The sequence below is a fragment of the Struthio camelus genome, chromosome 22 (assembly GCF_040807025.1).
Source record: "Struthio camelus isolate bStrCam1 chromosome 22, bStrCam1.hap1, whole genome shotgun sequence".
Taxonomy (NCBI): domain Eukaryota; kingdom Metazoa; phylum Chordata; class Aves; order Struthioniformes; family Struthionidae; genus Struthio; species Struthio camelus.
This window is the reverse complement of record NC_090963.1, coordinates 2,627,703-2,645,914: the sequence shown is the minus strand read 5'-3', so window position 1 is coordinate 2,645,914 and position 18,212 is coordinate 2,627,703. Positions and strand designations below refer to the sequence as shown.

At 43.7% G+C, this 18,212-nt stretch overlaps 3 protein-coding genes across 6 annotated transcripts in view; 2 read left to right on the top strand and 1 right to left on the bottom strand.

The window, feature by feature from the left end:
• Positions 1 to 245: 245 nt before the first annotated feature.
• Positions 246 to 6,694, top strand: SDHD (succinate dehydrogenase complex subunit D). The gene is made up of 4 exons (XM_068917052.1): positions 246 to 329; positions 418 to 522; positions 2,560 to 2,704; positions 5,965 to 6,694. The coding sequence occupies exons 1-4, from the start codon at positions 266 to 268 to the stop codon at positions 6,128 to 6,130; spliced, it is 480 nt and encodes a 159-aa protein (XP_068773153.1). The 5' UTR covers positions 246 to 265; the 3' UTR covers positions 6,131 to 6,694.
• Positions 6,041 to 17,345, bottom strand: IL18 (interleukin 18). 3 transcript variants are annotated; one of them, XM_068917050.1, is made up of 6 exons: positions 17,214 to 17,303; positions 16,207 to 16,452; positions 13,311 to 13,384; positions 11,662 to 11,802; positions 10,667 to 10,812; positions 6,041 to 10,527 (listed from the first exon to the last, which is right to left on the bottom strand). In XM_068917050.1, the coding sequence occupies exons 3-6, from the start codon at positions 13,375 to 13,377 to the stop codon at positions 10,312 to 10,314; spliced, it is 570 nt and encodes a 189-aa protein (XP_068773151.1). In that variant the 5' UTR covers positions 13,378 to 13,384; positions 16,207 to 16,452; positions 17,214 to 17,303; the 3' UTR covers positions 6,041 to 10,311. The 3 variants fall into 3 exon arrangements, with proteins under 3 accessions (XP_068773151.1, XP_068773150.1, XP_068773149.1); XM_068917049.1 differs by lacking the exon at positions 16,207 to 16,452 and having other exon boundaries at positions 17,214 to 17,345; XM_068917048.1 differs by lacking the exons at positions 16,207 to 16,452; positions 17,214 to 17,303 and adding an exon at positions 16,795 to 17,105.
• The window catches only part of BCO2 (beta-carotene oxygenase 2), a 35,399-nt gene continuing 31,814 nt past the window's right edge, over positions 14,628 to 18,212 (top strand). The window contains exon 1 of one of the 2 annotated variants that reach the window (XM_068917043.1): positions 14,628 to 15,746. Coding sequence is in view for 1 of the 2 variants with exons in the window: in XM_068917042.1 (XP_068773143.1) it covers positions 17,350 to 17,404 (55 nt within the window). In the remaining variant the exon portion in view is untranslated. Of the gene's footprint in view, positions 15,747 to 17,304; positions 17,405 to 18,212 lie in introns of those variants that run through there. The other variant, XM_068917042.1, reaches the window with a different exon arrangement.

The window sequence follows — 18,212 nt, the reverse complement described above, 5'->3', positions numbered from 1 at the left end:
TGGGTTTTGCGTTCTTGGTGGAAAAACAGGTACGGGGCAGTTCTCCCTGCAGTAGAACAGCCAAGCCTTCCTTTAAGAAAAAAAAAAATAAAATAAACGCGGAGCTGTTGGCTGCTTTTGTCGTTGTTGTGGAGCGAAGCCCAGGGAGAGGGCGCAGGCGCGCGCCTAGAGCGCCCGGGTCAGGACCTCCGGGCGCCGGAAGCGGAAGGGTGGCGGCGGCTTCCCCTTCCGGTGCGCGCTGCCCTTGAGCTGGTGGGGGACGAAGATGGCGGCGCTGGGGCTGGTGCTGCGGGCCGGCCTGGCGCGGCCCCGCGGCCCCGCCGCGACGGGTGAGTGAACGTGTGTGTGTCCCAACCCCTTCCCCTCCCCCGATCACCTCCCCGGCTCCGGCCCTGACGCCCCCCTTTCTCTCCGCAGCTCTCCTCCTCGGCCGGACGCCGCTCCGCCCGCCCGCCCTGCTGGCCGCCGCCCAGCGCCCCGCTCCGGCCCGGCAGAGCCACGGCGCCCCGCCGCCCGGCCACGGTACGTCCCGCTACGTCCTCGCTCGTTTGGTCTCTCTGGTGGCTTGTTCTTTGTTCTTTCTTCTTTTTTTTTTTTTTTTTTTTTGCGGCGCGGTGCCGATAGCGGCGTCGCCAGCGCGGCAGCCGTAGCCCTAGTCACGCTCTTTTCATCCGCTCTGCGCTTCGGCCTGCTCTCGGTGAAGGAGTCCGCGCAACCCCGTAGATTGGCAGCGTCGGTGTCAAGGGAGCGACTGCGGAGAGGCTCTAAGCTGTAGATGTTAACTGAGTGTCAGGGGGAGGGGGGGGAACCAACCCTTCTCTGCTTAAGACCGAAGCTGGTAATTCTTTTTCAGCTGAGAAATCAGGGATGAAAGATTTGAAAAGAAAACACAAAGAAAGGACTATACTTCATATGACCTAGTAGCAGTAATCACCTGAAAATACTGTAGTTGTGGCTCTTTTCTTTTCCGGTTTCCTGAGGTTAGTCTGTGAAGTCTGATCTGCAAGCAGAGCCTTTGTTTTAGGGTGTTTTTTACTCTCGAGGTGGTAAGAATACACAGAGATGGTGAAAGATAACCATGCCAAGCTGCACTTCTGGTCTGTCATTAGTTGCACACTTAAATAGGAAAATTTTATGACCAAAAGTTAAGGATGTTTTGTAGCTATTATGTTGTGACTTGGAAATAGAAAACATGAAGAAATACTTGTAAAACAAGCTGCTTAACCACAGCACCTGTCCTTTCTTTCCTGGTCTTGATATTAATATTCAGTGAAAGCTTCCCAGCTACGTTAACCTAACTTTCCTTAGGCTATGCGATATGGTGTCACAGAGCCTCAAAGCTAGAGAGAATCTAGTGCTCAAAACAAAGGTTCAAAAAAACAGTAGGTTTCACACACGTGCTGTGAAGCACTGGAGGCCCCGGCGTCCCATGAGAAAAGCTTATTAGTTCACAGTCTCAGTCCCTCTCCTGTTTAACTGCAGGTTCTTTGCTTTTCATATCTCGTCACTTTTTGAAATTTCTTTCTTCTTGCAAAGAAGAAGAAAAGCTTTATGGTACAGTCCAAGTTCAAAAATTTCTGTTGCTTTTACTTTTAGATAATTGGTTACCATCTATATGTTAGGCAAGCCTTTTGGGGGTATTAGGTTCTAAAGGTAATTACACAGAGTCGGTTTGCATGTTTTTTGCCTGGGCTGATGGTGATATTCAGGTTAAAAATGTTGCCTGTGATATTAGGGTCTTTGGTCCTTTCAGAACCTTCTGAGTGGTGTGAGGGTTTTTTTTGTTTTTGTTTTCTTTTTCTCTCCTCTAACAATACCTGTGAACTTGTATTAAGTACAGGTTGATTACAGAGCTTGCTAACTGGCTGTTCTACCTCTAGAGTCACCTGTTACGTAGATCCAATTGCACACAGCTGAGTATCTATGAGGGACTGAAATCCTTTGGCCTTCAGACTGCTCCTAGGCCGTTCATCACTGTGGTTTAACTCACTATTTACAGTTTAACTCACTATTTACAGTTTAAAGTGACAATATTGATTCCCAGGCAGAACTGGGTGCCAAGTTATCATAGGTGTGCCATTCGCTGGCATCTGTAGTAGTTGTGTCCATCCAGATATCGAAGCCCTTTTTGAGACAGGCAGGAGTAATATATGCCCTGTAACACTCAGGAAGTTCACCAGACAAAAAAGCTTTGTTTTCAGAGGTGTTTATTTCCTGTGGTGGTTGACCTTGACCTTGTTCTAGAACCCTGTGCTGTGAAACTAGGACTGCTGTTTCTTTTGACTTCACCTGTTGAGACTTCTAGTCTTTTCTAGTGAAAAAAACTTCTCTCTCTTAAAAGTAGCAGAGAGAGGAACACTTAAAATGAACCTTTAAGATGCTGTGAAATAGATGCATCTTCTACAACGGTAGTTCAAAGACATCTTGATTTTGCTCAGATAAAAGCTTGGTAGTCAGGCTTGAGAAAACCGCATAGCGTTGTTCAGGATGAGGTGTCTGTGGTTACGGTTGCAGCACTCTGAACAGGGACTTTGCACTGAAACATACTTCTCCTTGCAGGCAGTTCCAAGGCTGCGTCCTTGCACTGGACAGGTGAGCGAGCTGTCAGTGTCCTCTTGCTGGGCCTCCTTCCTGCAGCCTATCTGTATCCTGGACCAGCCGTGGACTATTCACTGGCTGCAGCCCTCACTCTCCATGGTCACTGGTAAGCACAGTAGGTCCCTCAGCATCAAAAATAAAATCCCATAGTCACAATGGGTCCAAGCCTTAGGCTGAAGTCCTGGCTTAACTCTGTATAGGGCAGTAAATCTATTGATTGATTTCCTCATTACTGTGAAATGCCTAGAAAGTGCACAAGCAAAATCCTCAGTCTCCAAGTTCTGGTGGCCGTCATCATCTTGGACAAGATTAGCTGTACCTTGGGTCTTTCTCTTTCACACTGTTCTTTCAGTGGCAAGCAGGATAGATGCTACTATTAAAGCATCTGTGAACTTATCATTCTGTAGTATTCTTCTCCAGTCTGCATCTTGTGCTTTGCAGGTATTACAGTATCTTACATTAGGAGGCCATCCGTGCTAGTAGCTGGGGTTTTTTTTCTTTCTTTCTTTCTTTCTTTCTTTCCTCACTATGCTTTACCACATAAGATCTGAGCATGCCCTTAAAGTTGTATCAATCTAGAGTCTTGCAGTATTTTTATCCTGGAGAAGAATTAGCATTGTGTGAACACAGGAGAACAGAAACAACACAGAGCTGTATATAACAAGTCGTTTTTTTCAATCTTCTTTGGGCTCCCTTTGTACATCTTAATGGCGATGAGATTCTGCATAATGAAGAGATCAACAAACCTTGTACTAAAGAAGCTGAGACCGTGGTCATTAATTTCTTGTGATTCCTAAGAAACAGATACCTGCTGCTGTTCTTCCTCTTAAGTGTAGTTCTGCTATGGCTTTTCATGTACGTAGACTAGACTAGTCTTTCTTTCTGTTATGAGTCTAGTTAGGATTTGCCCAGCTACGTGATTGGCCTAACTGGCAGTGTTTGCATTCTTGAGATGATCTTGGTCCATAGTTCCTTGTGGCAGGGATAAAGCAGATAATCAACTGAAATGTATTTTGGCGCACAAGGTTTTCTTGAATCTGAATTTTGCTCTTTCCAAGTTGTACCAAGCATTCTTGCGCTTGGCTCGTTGTTCCTGGGGGTTTCTTCCCAAAGCCCTCAAATTTAGTACAGAATTCATCTGAAATGTAGCTATCCTTGAAAATATCTAGCAGAGCTCTTTCAAAAATAAAATAAATAAAGCTAAGCTTACCTGCCTTTGAAGCATTTCTCCACTTGTTCGTTATATGCACTTCAGTGTCATACTGAATAAGAATGCATGGGGAAGTTCCAGGCAATGGAAAAGGTTACTGCAGGTTCACGTGTTGCAATGAGTTGCCTGGAGCACGTTTTGTGTTGATGCGTGCAAATTTGTTCTCCAGTGAATGTCTCTGTTGACATACATTCATTATTCATAGTGGAAATCCTGTTTCTGTAAGCAGTGTGGGAATTTCCCTCACGTGAAAAATGTCTTGCTGCTTCTGTAAGATGCTTCTGGTAGCTCTCATCAGAGTGAATCCATCCCTCGATGTGTGTGGGTTCTTCGTTGTTTCTGAAGCTGGAAATTTTCTCCAGTATTCAACTCTTGATTTGCAAAGCATGGGCTTAAAAAGCTGAAGTGTTCCTACATAGAGAAGTTCTCTTCTGGTGCTTTCACATATATTTGGTGCTAGAATACCTTTAAGAGGAAAAAAGATCATTAGTTTGACATAAAAGATCACTTGATCAGACAATTCATGTTGACAGCTGATAAGAAACTGCAGAACCTTCATATATTTTCTGTTTTTCATTGTTCTGACTTGGCAGTAAAGAGTGTCATAAAATCCAGGAATCTGACCCTATGCAGCACCTTTTGCTATATGTTTTTCCTCAGGAACGGTTGTCCCAAAATATGTTGGAAACACTGCCTCAGCTGGTCTAGTGACAGCTTAGAGTTTGGACTGACAATCACTTAACTTTCCCTAGAAACCTAAAGCCCTGTCAATCTTGCGCCTTTTTCACTGGCACGTAATAAAGACTTCTCTGCCCAGTGGAGCTGCCGTGCTGTAAGCTGTGTTGTGGGTCTGTTACACACCAGCTCTTTCCCGCTCATTCCTTTGTTCTTGGGGCCACTTGTCTCTTCTCCTGAGGACTTTGTTTGGAATAATTATTATGCTGTTAAGTCACGGGCCAATTTTTCCATTTGAGTACTCTTAACGTGGCTCGGTTTCTTTCTGCCATGCAAAGCAAACACCTGATGAAAATCCTTCACCGATGCTCCGGTCAAAAGGGCAGCCTGTGAATCCCAAGTTGCCTGATCTGTCTGTGCCTAGGACAGTTCAGAGTGCAGGTAGGGGCTGCTTGCACCGCTCGCGTTTCGCTGTCCAGTCCAAGTTGATAGCTCTGACAGTTTGAGAGTAGTTGCCTTCTAGATTACATCTGCTTTATGCTTCTCTTCTGTGTGTCTAGCGGTTACTTGTTCCCCTTTTCTTGCTTTTGGCATCTTTGGGTATCGATCCCCTCTAAGCAAAAATGAGCTTAGTGTTCACTTCCAGTGGCATCTGCTGCAGCGCTTGGAACGTTGCTAGGTCACTAGCTTGTCTTCTCATTTGTGGTGGACAGATCCTTCAGTTCCAGACTAGACAAAAGGCAAAATTCTAGAAAGCAAATCACTGCATTAAATATACTTCTCTCTTTGGCAGGGTGACATCTGTCACTGCAGAAGGCAAATATCGTAGTGCTTTTTTGGAAGAGAACTACCACATCGCTTTAGTAACATCCCTTGTCTTTCTATTGCAGGACAGATTGAATGTGGAACAGAGTTGGCTTCTAGTGTGTCAGATGTAGGAAAAACCCTATGTATGCTAATTTTTGTTGTTGCTGCTATTTTATAATGTCAACTTGCATCCTGGCATCTTTTCTGTGTTTGTGCCAAAGGCTGGTCCAAGTGCCACACCTTGCTGTTCAAGCAAGAAGCATATTCCCTGTGGTTTCTCTTCTTCTGTCCTTGGAAGTCAGATTAGCTGCCCACTGTTTCTTGGAAGCAAATTATACTGTTTGAAAGAGCTGTGCTCAACACCTTGTTTTCTCAATATCATTAAGAAAACTCTGAGCCTATATATATATATATTTATTTATTAAAGTAGAATGCATACGGAATGACTTTCGAAGCGCATTCATCTGCTTTTTTAGTGGAAGCTATTCCCTGTAGGAAAGGGTGATGGGGGCGTGAAAGAAATGACGCGATTGAACTGACTTGCACCAGTAGCGCAGAGAACAGTATTGGCCATCAGTTACAGTAGAAAGCTCATATAAGCCAGGTGGATTTTAGTGAGGAATGCTCTTCTCTGATTTTAGCTTGTTTCTCTCTCTCCCTCTCTTATTCTTTAGGGGTCTTGGACAGGTTATAACTGACTACGTCCATGGAGAGCTACCCATTAAACTGGCCAATACAGGTCTGTATGTACTCTCAGCCGTTACCTTCGCTGGCCTCTGCTACTTTAACTATCACGATGTCGGTATCTGCAAGGCTGTGGCCATGCTGTGGAGCCTCTAAGATGCAATCAAGTCCCTGACGAACATGATGATTCACTGCTGCCTCTGCTTCATCATATTTTTATCGAGATGTTTGATGCAGGAGAAATGATTAACAAAGGGTCCATAGTATGTACATACCACAGTAGCAAACGCAGAACTAGTCTTTTAGAAATCAGTTTTCATCATTTCTTTGGTTTATTGCAACAGCAGTAAAATGTTGGAAGAGAAGTAGATTTAAAGTGAATTCCGTCCAGGCAAGAGTGAGTTTGTTTAAGCTGAATTGTAAATTGGGAGGAGTTAGTTACATCAATAACAGACTTACACAGCTGAAGATAACTTGCCTTTTAACATCAGTTTGGATTGTTGTTGCTCCTCTTCCCCCCGCTGCCCCTCCCCCCCCATCCAACGGCTTCCTATTCTGTAAAACAAATTTGACCTGGGGAAAGTTAAGCTGTTATACCTGACATTACAACAACTGAACTGTGCGTAAGGCACTCTCTGTAACTTTTCGGGCCCTAAGAGTTGATGTAGAAAAAGGAATACTTTTTTCTTAATCCATACAATAAAGAATTTACAGAAACTGGGTGTGTGTGATTCTGATTCATTTTTTTTTTCATAGTTTTGGGTTAGTTAAAATGTTTTCCCTGCAGATAATGTTTCTTTCTAAAATCAAGCTCAAGGACTAATTCATATTGTTACAGCTCTACATTACTTTGTGCAGATGTGTTAAACAAAAAATACTTTTTAGGAATATGCATTGCCCTTAAGACAAAACCTGACTTAGACTTGACTCAAGACTGTTGTCCCTAAGAAAACAATAATTGTCTTAGAAGAAAAGGAATTTTCCAGATTAAATTTAGGAGCCATAAATAGCATATGGCTTTCATAGCTTCCCTGGAACCTGTATGGAACCTTCCCTGGAACCACAACAACTTCTTTGTAGTAAAGAAAATCTGGCAGTGTACCCTTTCACTGCTTGTCTTCAGTATTTTCTGTATGACTGAAGAGATTCAAACTGATGTTATGCACTCTTTTTGAAGAGGAAAAAAAAAAGCACTCTTTTGGAAAATTCTTTAATTAGTGATTACAAATATCATTCTGAAGATGCCCCTTTATTGCATCAATACTAATATAGCTGTGGTGATCTCTCTCTGATGCTGTGATGGATGCAGTTTCCCAGTGCTTTGCTATTTATATATTTTTATAATCTAAATTTCCACTCAATACAACTCTCTTATTTTATAGATTTATGCTTGTTTATATAGTACTCAATACCACATCGAAATGATCGAATGAGCCCCTGATGACCAGCAAATCAGAGAGCAGTTAACACCAGGCCAGTGCTTAAAACACACTTTGTATTTTGTAGCTTTTCTTTGTTTAAAAGCAGGTAGATGGTATTTTTTGAATTCCTGAGGCTGAAGTCTGGCAGACTTGATTATGACCAGAATAAAAGGTGGTACGATTATTGAAAGTCTTCACAAAACAGCGTTTTTTAAGTGGGAAATAGTTTTAAAATTATTTGCTATATTTTGACACTGTAAATAAAGGCATACGTGTTTTAGCTGTCACAGTGTCTTTCAGTGGTTGTATAGTGTTACTCATACAAAGGTGTTAACAGTTGCATCACGTTCTAGATTAAACACCTGCTCTAGCTTTAACATTTTATGATGGCCAGAGTGAAGCTGTTTGTTTTCTAAGTAAACACTGCTACTCTTTTTCCTATGTGACTTCAAAGACAGCAAAGGTAGCCTTTCTCTCATAGCTTCTCTGGAAAAGAATGCTGTCTCTGTTTCAACTTCTTTAGGTTTCATAGCATTTTAGGGGGAAAAAAAGGAACTTTGTTTTTTTTTTTTAAACTTCCTTCACTTCTTTATCTTTTCTGACTTGCCCAGTAATAAGCATTGGTTAACTGTTTCCAAAGTTTAGTGGTACTTTTGTGGTACTATTAATGGTAAGAGGAAGAGAATTGCTGCGTTTCCATCAGTCTAACTGTGCAACAGACAGAAAGAATAAGCTGCTGCCTGAATTCTACCAAATCAATGTCCTGATTTGATGTTAAAATCTAAGTTTTTATTTAAAAAAAAAAAACCTGTATTTCATGGAAAAATTTTGTTCTTACTCATGTAACTGTGAGAAATGCTGCGTAACTGGCCGCTTTTGCTTTGCTAAACTTGATATAAGAATTGAGATGGTTGCTTCTGTCTGATGTGGTTTGATTTAGATACCAATGTAACAATCATTATTTCGGTACAGCAAGGAGGATGCATCCGTATGACTCATTTGTAGATTCCTCTGTAGAATTTGAGTATGTATCATAGAAAGTGTTTGGCATTTCCTGTTTGAAACCGACTGTGAGATGCAATTTTTTAATTTTGGTATGTGGTAAGTGTTTAAGATACCTTGGGTAAGGAATGAGTTAGTGAAAGCTCTGGGAATGTAGTAGGCCAGAGGTACTGTGTTAGGGACTAGCAGGTCTGAGACCAATTCTTTGCATTTTTGAGGCAAAAATGAAAAGGTAACGACCAGAGCTTTCTCTATGAATAGAATGTGTTCCTCGGTCCTCTTGAAACTGAATCAGTTGCTCTTAATTATCATTAATTTTTGTTCTGAATTTTTGTGGTGGGTGTTAACCATTTGGTCTAATGCTATTTTATGAACGTTCGTCAAGCCTCTTGAGCTGGGACTGAGCTCTGCTGGGTTATCTGGATATCTTAAATATATTCTGGAGTTTACGCCCCTCTAGTGAATTCTTCTTAAGCCACAGTACAGAATGGTAGCTGTACCTGATTCTAGGTAACCACCTTCTAATTGCGATTAGCAGCTAGGTAGGTGAAACCCTAGGGGCAGCATAACATGGAAGTTGAGGCACTCAGGGTTATCACAGCAGTTTCTCGTCTCTTAACTTCTGTGCTTTTATAAAGCTCTGTGTGTGGGGGGGGTTTTTTGTTTTTTTGTTTTTAAATGAAAACAAGCCTTGAGACTTCGCTATTCTGCAAGTTTAAGGACTTTCCTCTGTTTAAGGAGAGAGGCCCTCCTGTTCTCCTCAGCCATTTCTGCCTGTGTGGAGTATGACAACCGTGCCCTCTTTTTAACCGTTCTGCTTGGCAAGCTGAAGACCCCGGGACTCCAGCTAGTGATAATCTGAACATGGGTTGCAGCTGGAGTTGGCTCAGTAGAAAAGAATCAAAACCTGTGTTACATGTAGAAAAGAATAATACATGTCTTATCAGTTTCCTCATGGATTAAATAGAATACGTTACAACAGTCTTGTTCTTGGTGAAGTCCAGCGTTTGTTCAGCTGCATGCAGAAAACAGGGTTCACAGCTTGACCCTGGTATATGCTGTATCGTTACATACATAACATGAGATAGGCTCTTTGTGGGAGCCAGCCATAGCTAACAGCATATTAAGACGACAAATGTCTATTTCATTTAGTCACTAATTTGCAGTTAACTGTTACGTGTTAAAAAGTTTACATAAAAGCATGAAGATTTTTTTCCTAGAAGGCTGAGGACAAACAGCTTTATTAGGACTTCAGTTGTTTAGAGATGTTATTAGTTTTCTCAGTAAAGATTCCTGTAAGTTTCCAGTACAAATTCTACTTCCGTTGAAGGTGAGAATGTCACTTGTACGACTGAGATTGGTGAAGACACTCAGGAAATCATCCTGAAGCAGAGAAGCCGTTCTTGAGTGTTTATGGCCCAAGTGCATGGTCTGCTTATGAAATCAGGTTTTCTAAGGATTTGTATGTTGTGGATTCTTCAGGTCTCTGGGTTTTGGTTAGCTATAACTCTCTTTCGGGAAGAGGGGAGGGCTTAAATAAGAGCATACTTTTTCTTCCTCCCCTTAACAGGTCTAATTCATATGTGAAAAATACCTACGTTTGAACAGCAGACACTAAAGGGGTTAGGGACGAGACTATAGAGGACTACAGAGGCGTGCGTGCTCTTGTGTCTTCATTATATAGTTCTCCTACTATCTGACTAGAAATCGTTCCTCTCCTGGTTCTTTCCCCCGATAAATTTAATTTGTTTTCCTCTGTAAGATGCTATTTTTTGCACTGACTTGTGGTAGCAAGCTAAAAATACAAAACTAGCTTGCCTCAGATGAAGAAAGAATAAAATTTATTTTTTTTAAGCCAGAAAACATATTGTAAGACTATCCAAGTATGTCACAGGTTATGAGTTTCATATTGACTTAATCTAGAAACTTCATGGTTTCATCCACTTCATCTTCACTTGACATTTTCTTTAAAATTAATTTTCTTAAGGAGCCTTCTTTCTCAAAGGCCAAGAACATTCCTTGTTCTAGTGAATATTCAAACTTAAATGCTTTGGAGCTACAAGATGTAAACATCTTTTTGAAAAAGATGAAGTTACTTTCTCCAGGAATTTCTGTGGGAACTTCTCCTTCCTGAGGAAGAAAAAGGAAATGGGTTATTGCTGGCCTAAGACGTCAGAAGTTTCATTTTGGCTCACAGATGTTTGAAATCTTAATTTTGCTTGCTACTTATACATATAAAAGGTATGGAAAGCAGATGCGAGATACTTACGCGAAATCGAACAATCGTTTTCCCAAGTTCTTTCTCACAACACATGTAGTAATTCTTGTCTTCTATCTGGATGCTGAATGCAACAGGCATCCCTGCTGAAGGCGTGGTAGTTTTGTAACAGTGAATGTTGAAGTGCATTCCACTGCCTAAATAGAAATCATTTATCGTTAACAGTCTGCTCAGAAGAAGAGAGCTGGAACAACTTAACCCTATTTATGTATTTTACTATTGCACTGGCAACTGCTGCCTTCCCAGGACACTTTTTCTGACAGGACAGCCAGCACTTGTAATTTTTATGACTGCTGGTAGCAGGTATTTGACCTTAGGTCAACGTTCAATAACTAAGAGTTTGATGAACTTACCAATTACTGTGGGATGGATGTTCACATCATTCTGTGTGCATGCACAAAGTGAGAATTGGATTTGTAAAGAGTAATCTGTAAATCAGGTCACATCTGTGATCTGTAAATGAATGTGTTCTATAAATAGGGTCCTGAATGAATTACTGGGGCCAAACAAAAGAAGCAAAAACAAAACCATAAGAACAATGTTAGCTCCTGCTGTTAGAAGAAAGTAAGTTTTTGGTGCTAAATGCATTGTCTGTGCTTGTTTAAACCTGCAACACAAAAAAGAGACTAAGAACCTAGTTTACGTTCACAGCTAACCAGAAATCTTAGCAGCCCTTTCCAGCGTGGGGCGTCCTGCAGGTGTCAGGCCTGCTTGAAGTGCAGGGAACTCTGTGAGAACTTCTGATTTGGCTCCTGCCGCAAAAGGCATTTGCGCTCTTATCGATGCACACAATGGGCAAAATTTCAGCTGTTTTAGCTTAGCTTTACTCTTAGCCAGTGGTAAGAGCAAGCTACAGCTGAAGCTTTAAGTCTGGACTCTTCACTGTCAGTCATGCCCTTTACACTGGGTGATTACAAAGAACAAAAGCGCATCTGAAATAAAGGGATGTCACAATGGTTATAGTAAGGGATTGAAAAACAGTGTACCAGAATTCATCTCCTGATCTGTCACATCTTCAAAAGCTGCCACGTTTAAATCTGGTTGAACCACAAGCAACTGTCTATTTACATTTCGAAAGACTCGTTGTTTGAGAATTTTTTCCGTACATAAGGCATCACATTCCAGCTCTGCAGAAATATTAAGCAAAGAGGATCAAGTGGTTTAGCTGTAGTCTTCCCTGCTCTTAGCAGCTCACTACGGGCTTTGTTTTGCCATTAAAGACATCAGGTGAAGTAATTTCTTGGAATGGCAGTCTCAAACACAATGGAGGCCTCATCATTCTTCCCCCCTGTAGCTTTTAGCGACCCAGTCAAAGATACAAGGATTTTCCAGGACACAAGCAAATTTGCAGAAAAAGCAAGAGAGGCTACTAAGTGTGCTAATGAAAGTACAGCTGCCAACGAGTCTCTCTCCTGCGCAACAATTACACTTGCATGATGAGGTCTTTGTATGAGGGAAGCTACTCCCCTATACCTTAGGAGGAAACAAGGCACCATCAACATCAGAGGAAGGTGAGCTGCAACTCTTTTTCATACTAGCCATCAACCAGTTTGAAACCCTATTGGTACACCCTAAGGTACACAAAGCATTTGTGGGTTAGTAAGCCTGAGCAGCTTAGTTCAGATTAAACCGTGACAAACTTTCAACTTACCATCATCGTCTTCGTTCCAAATGAGCAATGAAAAAAAAAAAAAAAAAAAGACAAGAGGAGAAAAAACCATTAAGTTCTGCCCCCACAGAAGAGACCACTTTTTAACCAGTTCTGTTATACAAGATTGGGAGCCAGCCAGCCAGCCACCTACCCATTTCCGGTTCTCCCCAGTAATCACTAACCCACCAGCTGAGCTGCTCTAACTACGGAGTGTGTTTTAGTTGTGAGCATAACAACCTCAACAAGATGATGAAACCACCAGTCATTTGAAAACTTGAGTTACCACTAAACCCAGAGGCATGCAAAATGTTTTCGGGTTACTTAAGGGTGAGCAGCTTGGTTCAGGTTAAGCCTATAACCAAGGAATAACATGCAACATGCTGCTTGCATTGGCCCCGTTGTTCTCAACGAGCAAAAGGACCGTTACAAACTGCCTCCGAAGAAAAGACCATTTTCTAACCAATTTTATCCTGCAAAATCGGAAGTTAGCCACCCCTTTCCAACTCCACTCCTTCTGGGCGTCCTTTACCTGAATATACCGCATAAAGTAATAAAGATCCCACTGACTGAGGTACTGTGCCTACAGTACCCCAAACTGAGGCTTACGGGAAAATCAGTGTGACATCAGAGTGATAAAAAAATTGTTTTTAATAATTATTCAAGCAGCTAAAGGCAGCAAAAGCTTAAGGTGTTCAGCAGTAATATGACACTACTGACCTATTAACACACGGGGACCGCTGTCTCAGACTCAGATCCCCGTTGCACTGAACGGCCCAGCTCCGTAATTTAGGAACTATCACTCTTCCAACTAGGTGGGGGTTGTCATTGCTTTCAGGATTGCTCAGGTAATACGGGGGCAAAAACAGGGTGCCACAAAAAACATGAGCGCCAGCCCAAGGACAGGACTGAACTGCGTAGCAGCTTTTGCTCTTCTAAGAGGAATTCAGACCCTGTATGTCTCTTTCAGCAAGAGGTAATAATTACCTGCAAAATAGAGGCAGAAGTTCTTCCCAAGTTTTACTGCACACACAGGAATCTCTTCACCGCTCATCTTCACTCTGCCAAAAACACACGGAGAGGATTCAGAGAGTCTGCTTTTCTGTTGCCATTTGTCACTGAAGGATGCTGTATCTTATTATAAGCAAATTCTGTTATTTCATTAAACTTTACATTGACTTATGTGATGTTACAGGGGAATAAAGAATCTGGTCTGCAGGCCTTTTTTTGCTGAATAAATGATAGTTCTGTGTAGACCACTATAATAACTCATTACCATTTTCTGTTTCTGTGAGAATGCTAATAGGTAGATCCACAAACACCTTTCATCAAGCAAGCTCTCCCTTCCCTTGGGCCTGCAAAAGTTATCCTACTATCACCTGGTCATTTGATTTTCTAATTTTCCTGTAGGGAAGTGACTTAGAATGGCTTAAGCACCCTTTTACTGGCCATCAAGGCATAAAAGCTACTCATCTTTTCAGACTCCACAGACTGTTCTTTTCAGGTTCCTTCTATAAAAAAAGAGTGAGCTTCCAAAATACCTCAAACTTAGTCCTGCTTCGACTGCCCCCTACGAAGGCCTATATCTTTCCATCGATGAAAAAGACAGTCTAAAGAGACTAAACTTCTTGCTCAGGAAGTGAGCCTTTCAAGTGCATCTAGAGCTGGACTTGTGTAGGCTCCTAGAGAAGCTGGGATATAGCTTATTTTGCACTAGCAGTGATTTGCTTGGTTTTTAGCCTTATTCCAATCCAGGTTGAATTCTGAGCTTGACTTCAAAGCTACTCGCTTTCAGGGGTGACACAGAGCAAAGTGAAGAAGATGAGGTCTACTTCCCCGCAGGCTAACAAATGCCATTTACCAAAAAGCTGCCGTCCTCCAGCCTGGACTGATCTTTAACGACCAGCCAGCCTGGGCACCGCCGAGGTTCCTGTCCCCGAAGGGCTCAGGCAGAACCAGCCCAGGGCTGCCCTCTGGCTCTCAGATGTCACTACAGGACCCCCTCCAGGACCTGAGAGAGACCCAAGAATAATTGGTTTTAGCTTTGTTTACATCCTCAGCCTCACGCACAACAGCCAGACAAGGAGACTTCCGCTTCTTTCACTTCCTAACGTAGTGACTGAGAGCTATTAACGTATGAAACAAAAGAACCGTGATGGCCATAAACCTGCGGTACCCATTCCATTTACCTGAAACTGCCCCCCTCCCTTTTCTTCCATCTTCAAATTTCTGTCTGTGCGTGCAGCAAAGAGATACATCTAAGTGGACTGTGTTGCTCTGCAGGCCACCAACATCTCTGCATCTTCAATTCTAAGCAGCGTGCCAAGGACAAAAAAAAAAAAATTCTGAAAAGTGACGTGGCGTCACCTGTCCTGGGAATAATTTTACTGCTTTTGGGACTGTTGTCACTGGAGGCAATGATTCTAAGAACTAAACCCTCAGAAATTTGTGTTTGAAAAGTGATGATGAAAATACCCTTTTCAGAATTAGAACAGCATTTGCTATCTTTAAAGGAAAGGGGGAATAAAAATAAAGAAAAGCATTATATAACTAAGGAAGACGTAGCAAAGACAGTTCTACTCTTCCTCTTCTCCATCAGCACACACTGCTTTCAAAGGTCCTCTTCTATGCCACTTCATGTTGTGAAATGCAGGTTGTCACCTTCCTTCCTGTTTCCTTTTGGTCTGTATCTTAGTACTTTTGGTCATTTTCCTAAAATGCTGTCTCTCTCTCAATGTTCCTAGGCATTTTATTTATGTTTTAATAAATAAAGGCATCTTACCTTCAGAAAATAACAACAAGCTGTCCTTGATATCACTGTAATATCTTTAATATTACTTGGCTTTGTGAAAGGCTTAACATTTTTGGCCATATACATAAAATAGCATTTTCAGTGCCATTCACCATCGCAGCATTTAAGCTTTAGGAGCCCAGCATCTGTAGGAAATCTTCCGCCTGGAGCTAGGTGCCTAGCCTCTGCGCACAATACCCGAGAGGAGCCAATCAGAGCAGAACGTAGCCCGCCAAAACATGTTAGCCAGGCAGCATCAAATAACAAAGCCGAGAACAGTCAATAGGAAATGCTGAAATTATTTAAATTAAACTGTGAGCTTGTCTCCTGGGGCACCCTCAGGCAGCGCAGAGCACAGAAGTCAGTGCGAACAACCCTATGAAGATGCGGACTGCTTTGCAAGTATATTTTGTTGAGAGAAAGAAAAATGTATTTGCTTCATCCGTCTATGTTATCTCTCTATGGTCTTCCTGTTTTTCACTTCTGAGCAGTGGTAATTTTGCCGTAGACAACTGTACAGCAGTTCAGACTATCAGTAACATTTAACCAAAGCGAGTAGCTCACCAGAACTACGTTCCTTAAACACGGTTTGTGAAGCTGACCGGAACAAATGGACAGATCATAGGCAGAAGGTATTATTTTATTTTGCCTTTCTGAATTAATAGCTGACATGCCATTTTTTGCTCTGTGATGACAAATATTTGTAATTGTAAGGCTAATTAACATGTAGGAGCCTTACAGGTTCTTCTCTAGGTGATTTTGACTGTTTAAAATAAATTACTCTTACTTATAGTTAAAGTCAAGCAGTTTGGGGCATCTGCGGAATATAAAGCGCTTCATTCAAATCGACTAACCCCTTCCAAAGCATTCTTTCCCTTGCACTAGCTGCAGGAATAATGTAAATAAATGCGTTACACCAAGGTAAACAAAAGGGAGAACTGGCTCTTGCACTGGCATTTCAAAGCTCTTTTTCACCACTTGAAAAAGAATTATTATATAAAACATAACCGAGCGATGTAAATAAGCAAGTAGCTTGCTTTGCTTGCCTTTTTTTTTTAAAGTAAAAAACCAAGGAAATAAATAAGCACATACATCAGCCTCGGGGGCTGGGCTGGGATAGTCACAGTGCCTCTCTTCCTTGTCCCTCTAGTCAAGCGCTCTGAGGAACTGATTTGGGAGCAAATTTCTGGCACCCTGGTTTTTACCCGGCCTGTGCCTCTAGCTGCTACAAGCGGGCTCACAGCAGAGGGCTGGCTCCTCGTTTCCACACACGCGTACCCGAGCCTTTGAAACGAACTCCTACAGCAGACGCTCGCTGCCTGCCTCCTGGGTCGAAAACTGGGTCAAGAGATCAAGGAAACTTTGAAAAAGTCCGAGGGGCAAAGGGAAGGCCCAAGGAGTCAGGGCAGACGCGGCCCCTGCTTAGGAGCCGAGTTTCCACCTGGGAGTTTTTACCGTGGCGCACGCTGCCTTAAGTGGTTTAAGCGTGAAAACCTGCTAAATGACTGGACGTTTTCGAGCCTGCGGTGAGAGAGGGTCCGGTCTCCTGCCTCCAGCCCCCGTCTGAAAGGGGCTACTAGAAGCCCGAGTCCGCGCGGAGGCAGCGGCGGATGCTGGCGGGCAGCCGCCCCGGCCCCCCCCGCTCCCCCTCTCGCAGCTGCGTCGCGGCCGCGATCCTACCTGGCTCCCGGGCCGGGCTGCAGCGGAACGAAGCGAGGTGGAAGGAGCGGCCGCGCCTGCCCTGCCCCGACCCGGCCCGGCCCGGCCCGGCCCGGCCCGCCCCGTCGGGCTGCCGCGGCGCAGGCGGCGCTCTCGTGTCAGCGCGGCGGCGGCGGGTCCGGCCCCCGCCCGCCTTGCATCACCCTGGGACGGCATCAGCCGCCCGAAGAGGCTGCGTCGGAAATTGGGACTCTTTCCCAAGGCGTCGGGCACTTCCCCATCCGCGGCAGAGATAAAAGCAGAGCGAGCCACGCCAATCTGGCGTTGCACGGGAGGTGTTTCCCCCCCCCCCCGTCCCGCCCCCCTTGATCTCTCACGGCTCCCCGGCATGTCGCGCTGGGCTCTCCGGGCCCGCCCGCTCGCCGCCGGCAGGCAGGTACCGGCCGTCCGCAACACGCAGACTTCCCCTTCCCCGCGCGCTGCCCGTAAGCGTTGCGTCCGCTGTGGGGAAAGCCCGCGTGGGACTGAAAGCTGTGCAGTTATCCGTCTGAGTTTCTCGTGACGACAGTGCCAGAAATGCACGAGCGGCGGGCTGTGGGAAACGCCCGGCTCATTTCACATCCCTTCCTGGGTAAGCTGTTATCCGGCAGGCACGTAGGCTCCGCCCGAGCCTGGAGCCGGATAAAGGGAGGGTGCTCCTAATTCGTGCCGGCCAGCCAGTTGGGTCCCGGTTATTAATCACAAGCCGCTAAAACTGGGGTATCCCCTGTTCCTAGCCTAGCGGCTGCTGTTGCAAAAGGGGATGCTTGCTTTGCGGGACGCAAGCTCTGCAGCCCTCCCGCCGAGGAACGCACCGCTTTTGGGGGTCGTTTGCAGGACTCCGCCTCGTCCATTGGGACTCTCCAAGCCGTGACGGGCTGTTTGTAAGCCCGGGTAGCAAGGCAGGAGGACATCAGGCTGTGGAGCCCCGCAGGTAAAATTGGAAGAGGCTCAAGATTTTAGCACTGCACTGTGCGAAGCGAGCACCAAAGGAACAAGCAGAACGCCCTCAAAACCCAACCCCCCCCCCACACACACACACCTGCTCCTGCAAGGGGGAAAAAAAAAGGCAATACATGATTGTAAGGGATGTTTTATTGCCCGTATCATAAAACTAGGGAGATTTTGAGGTCAAAGGAGCAACTTTCAATCTCACCTGAAATAATAAACCTAAAAATAAAAACAGATACGTTTTTACTAATAACCACAAATCTCAACTGTTCCACCCAGAAGGAGCAGTATACTTCACTGATACGTTAAGACAAACAAAAAACCTGTTTATATGCTACAGAAATTTATCTTGTTTCTTTAGAATTGTTGTCAGTAATGATTTTTTGGGGGGGCAGAATAATTTAAGAAAATAGAGATTTGGCTGTTATGAATATTTCTTGTGAGGCAAG

What these genes read in the sequence shown, in the direction of transcription:
- SDHD (XM_068917052.1), top strand. Translation starts at nt 266, where the DNA reads ATGGCGGCGCTGGGGCTGGTGCTGCGGGCCGGCCTGGCGCGGCCCCGC. An exon ending in CCGCGGCCCCGCCGCGACGG is followed by an intron (nt 330 to 417) that starts GTGAGTGAACGT and finishes TTCTCTCCGCAG; the next exon opens with CTCTCCTCCTCGGCCGGACG. An exon ending in CTCACTCTCCATGGTCACTG is followed by an intron (nt 2,705 to 5,964) that starts GTAAGCACAGTA and finishes CTTATTCTTTAG; the next exon opens with GGGTCTTGGACAGGTTATAA.
- IL18 (XM_068917049.1), bottom strand. Translation starts at nt 13,377, where the DNA reads ATGAGCGGTGAAGAGATTCCTGTGTGTGCAGTAAAACTTGGGAAGAAC. An exon ending in CTTCTGCCTCTATTTTGCAG is followed by an intron (nt 11,803 to 13,310) that starts GTAATTATTACC and finishes ATATTTCTGCAG; the next exon opens with AGCTGGAATGTGATGCCTTA. An exon ending in AGATCAGGAGATGAATTCTG is followed by an intron (nt 10,813 to 11,661) that starts GTACACTGTTTT and finishes ATTTCTATTTAG; the next exon opens with GCAGTGGAATGCACTTCAAC.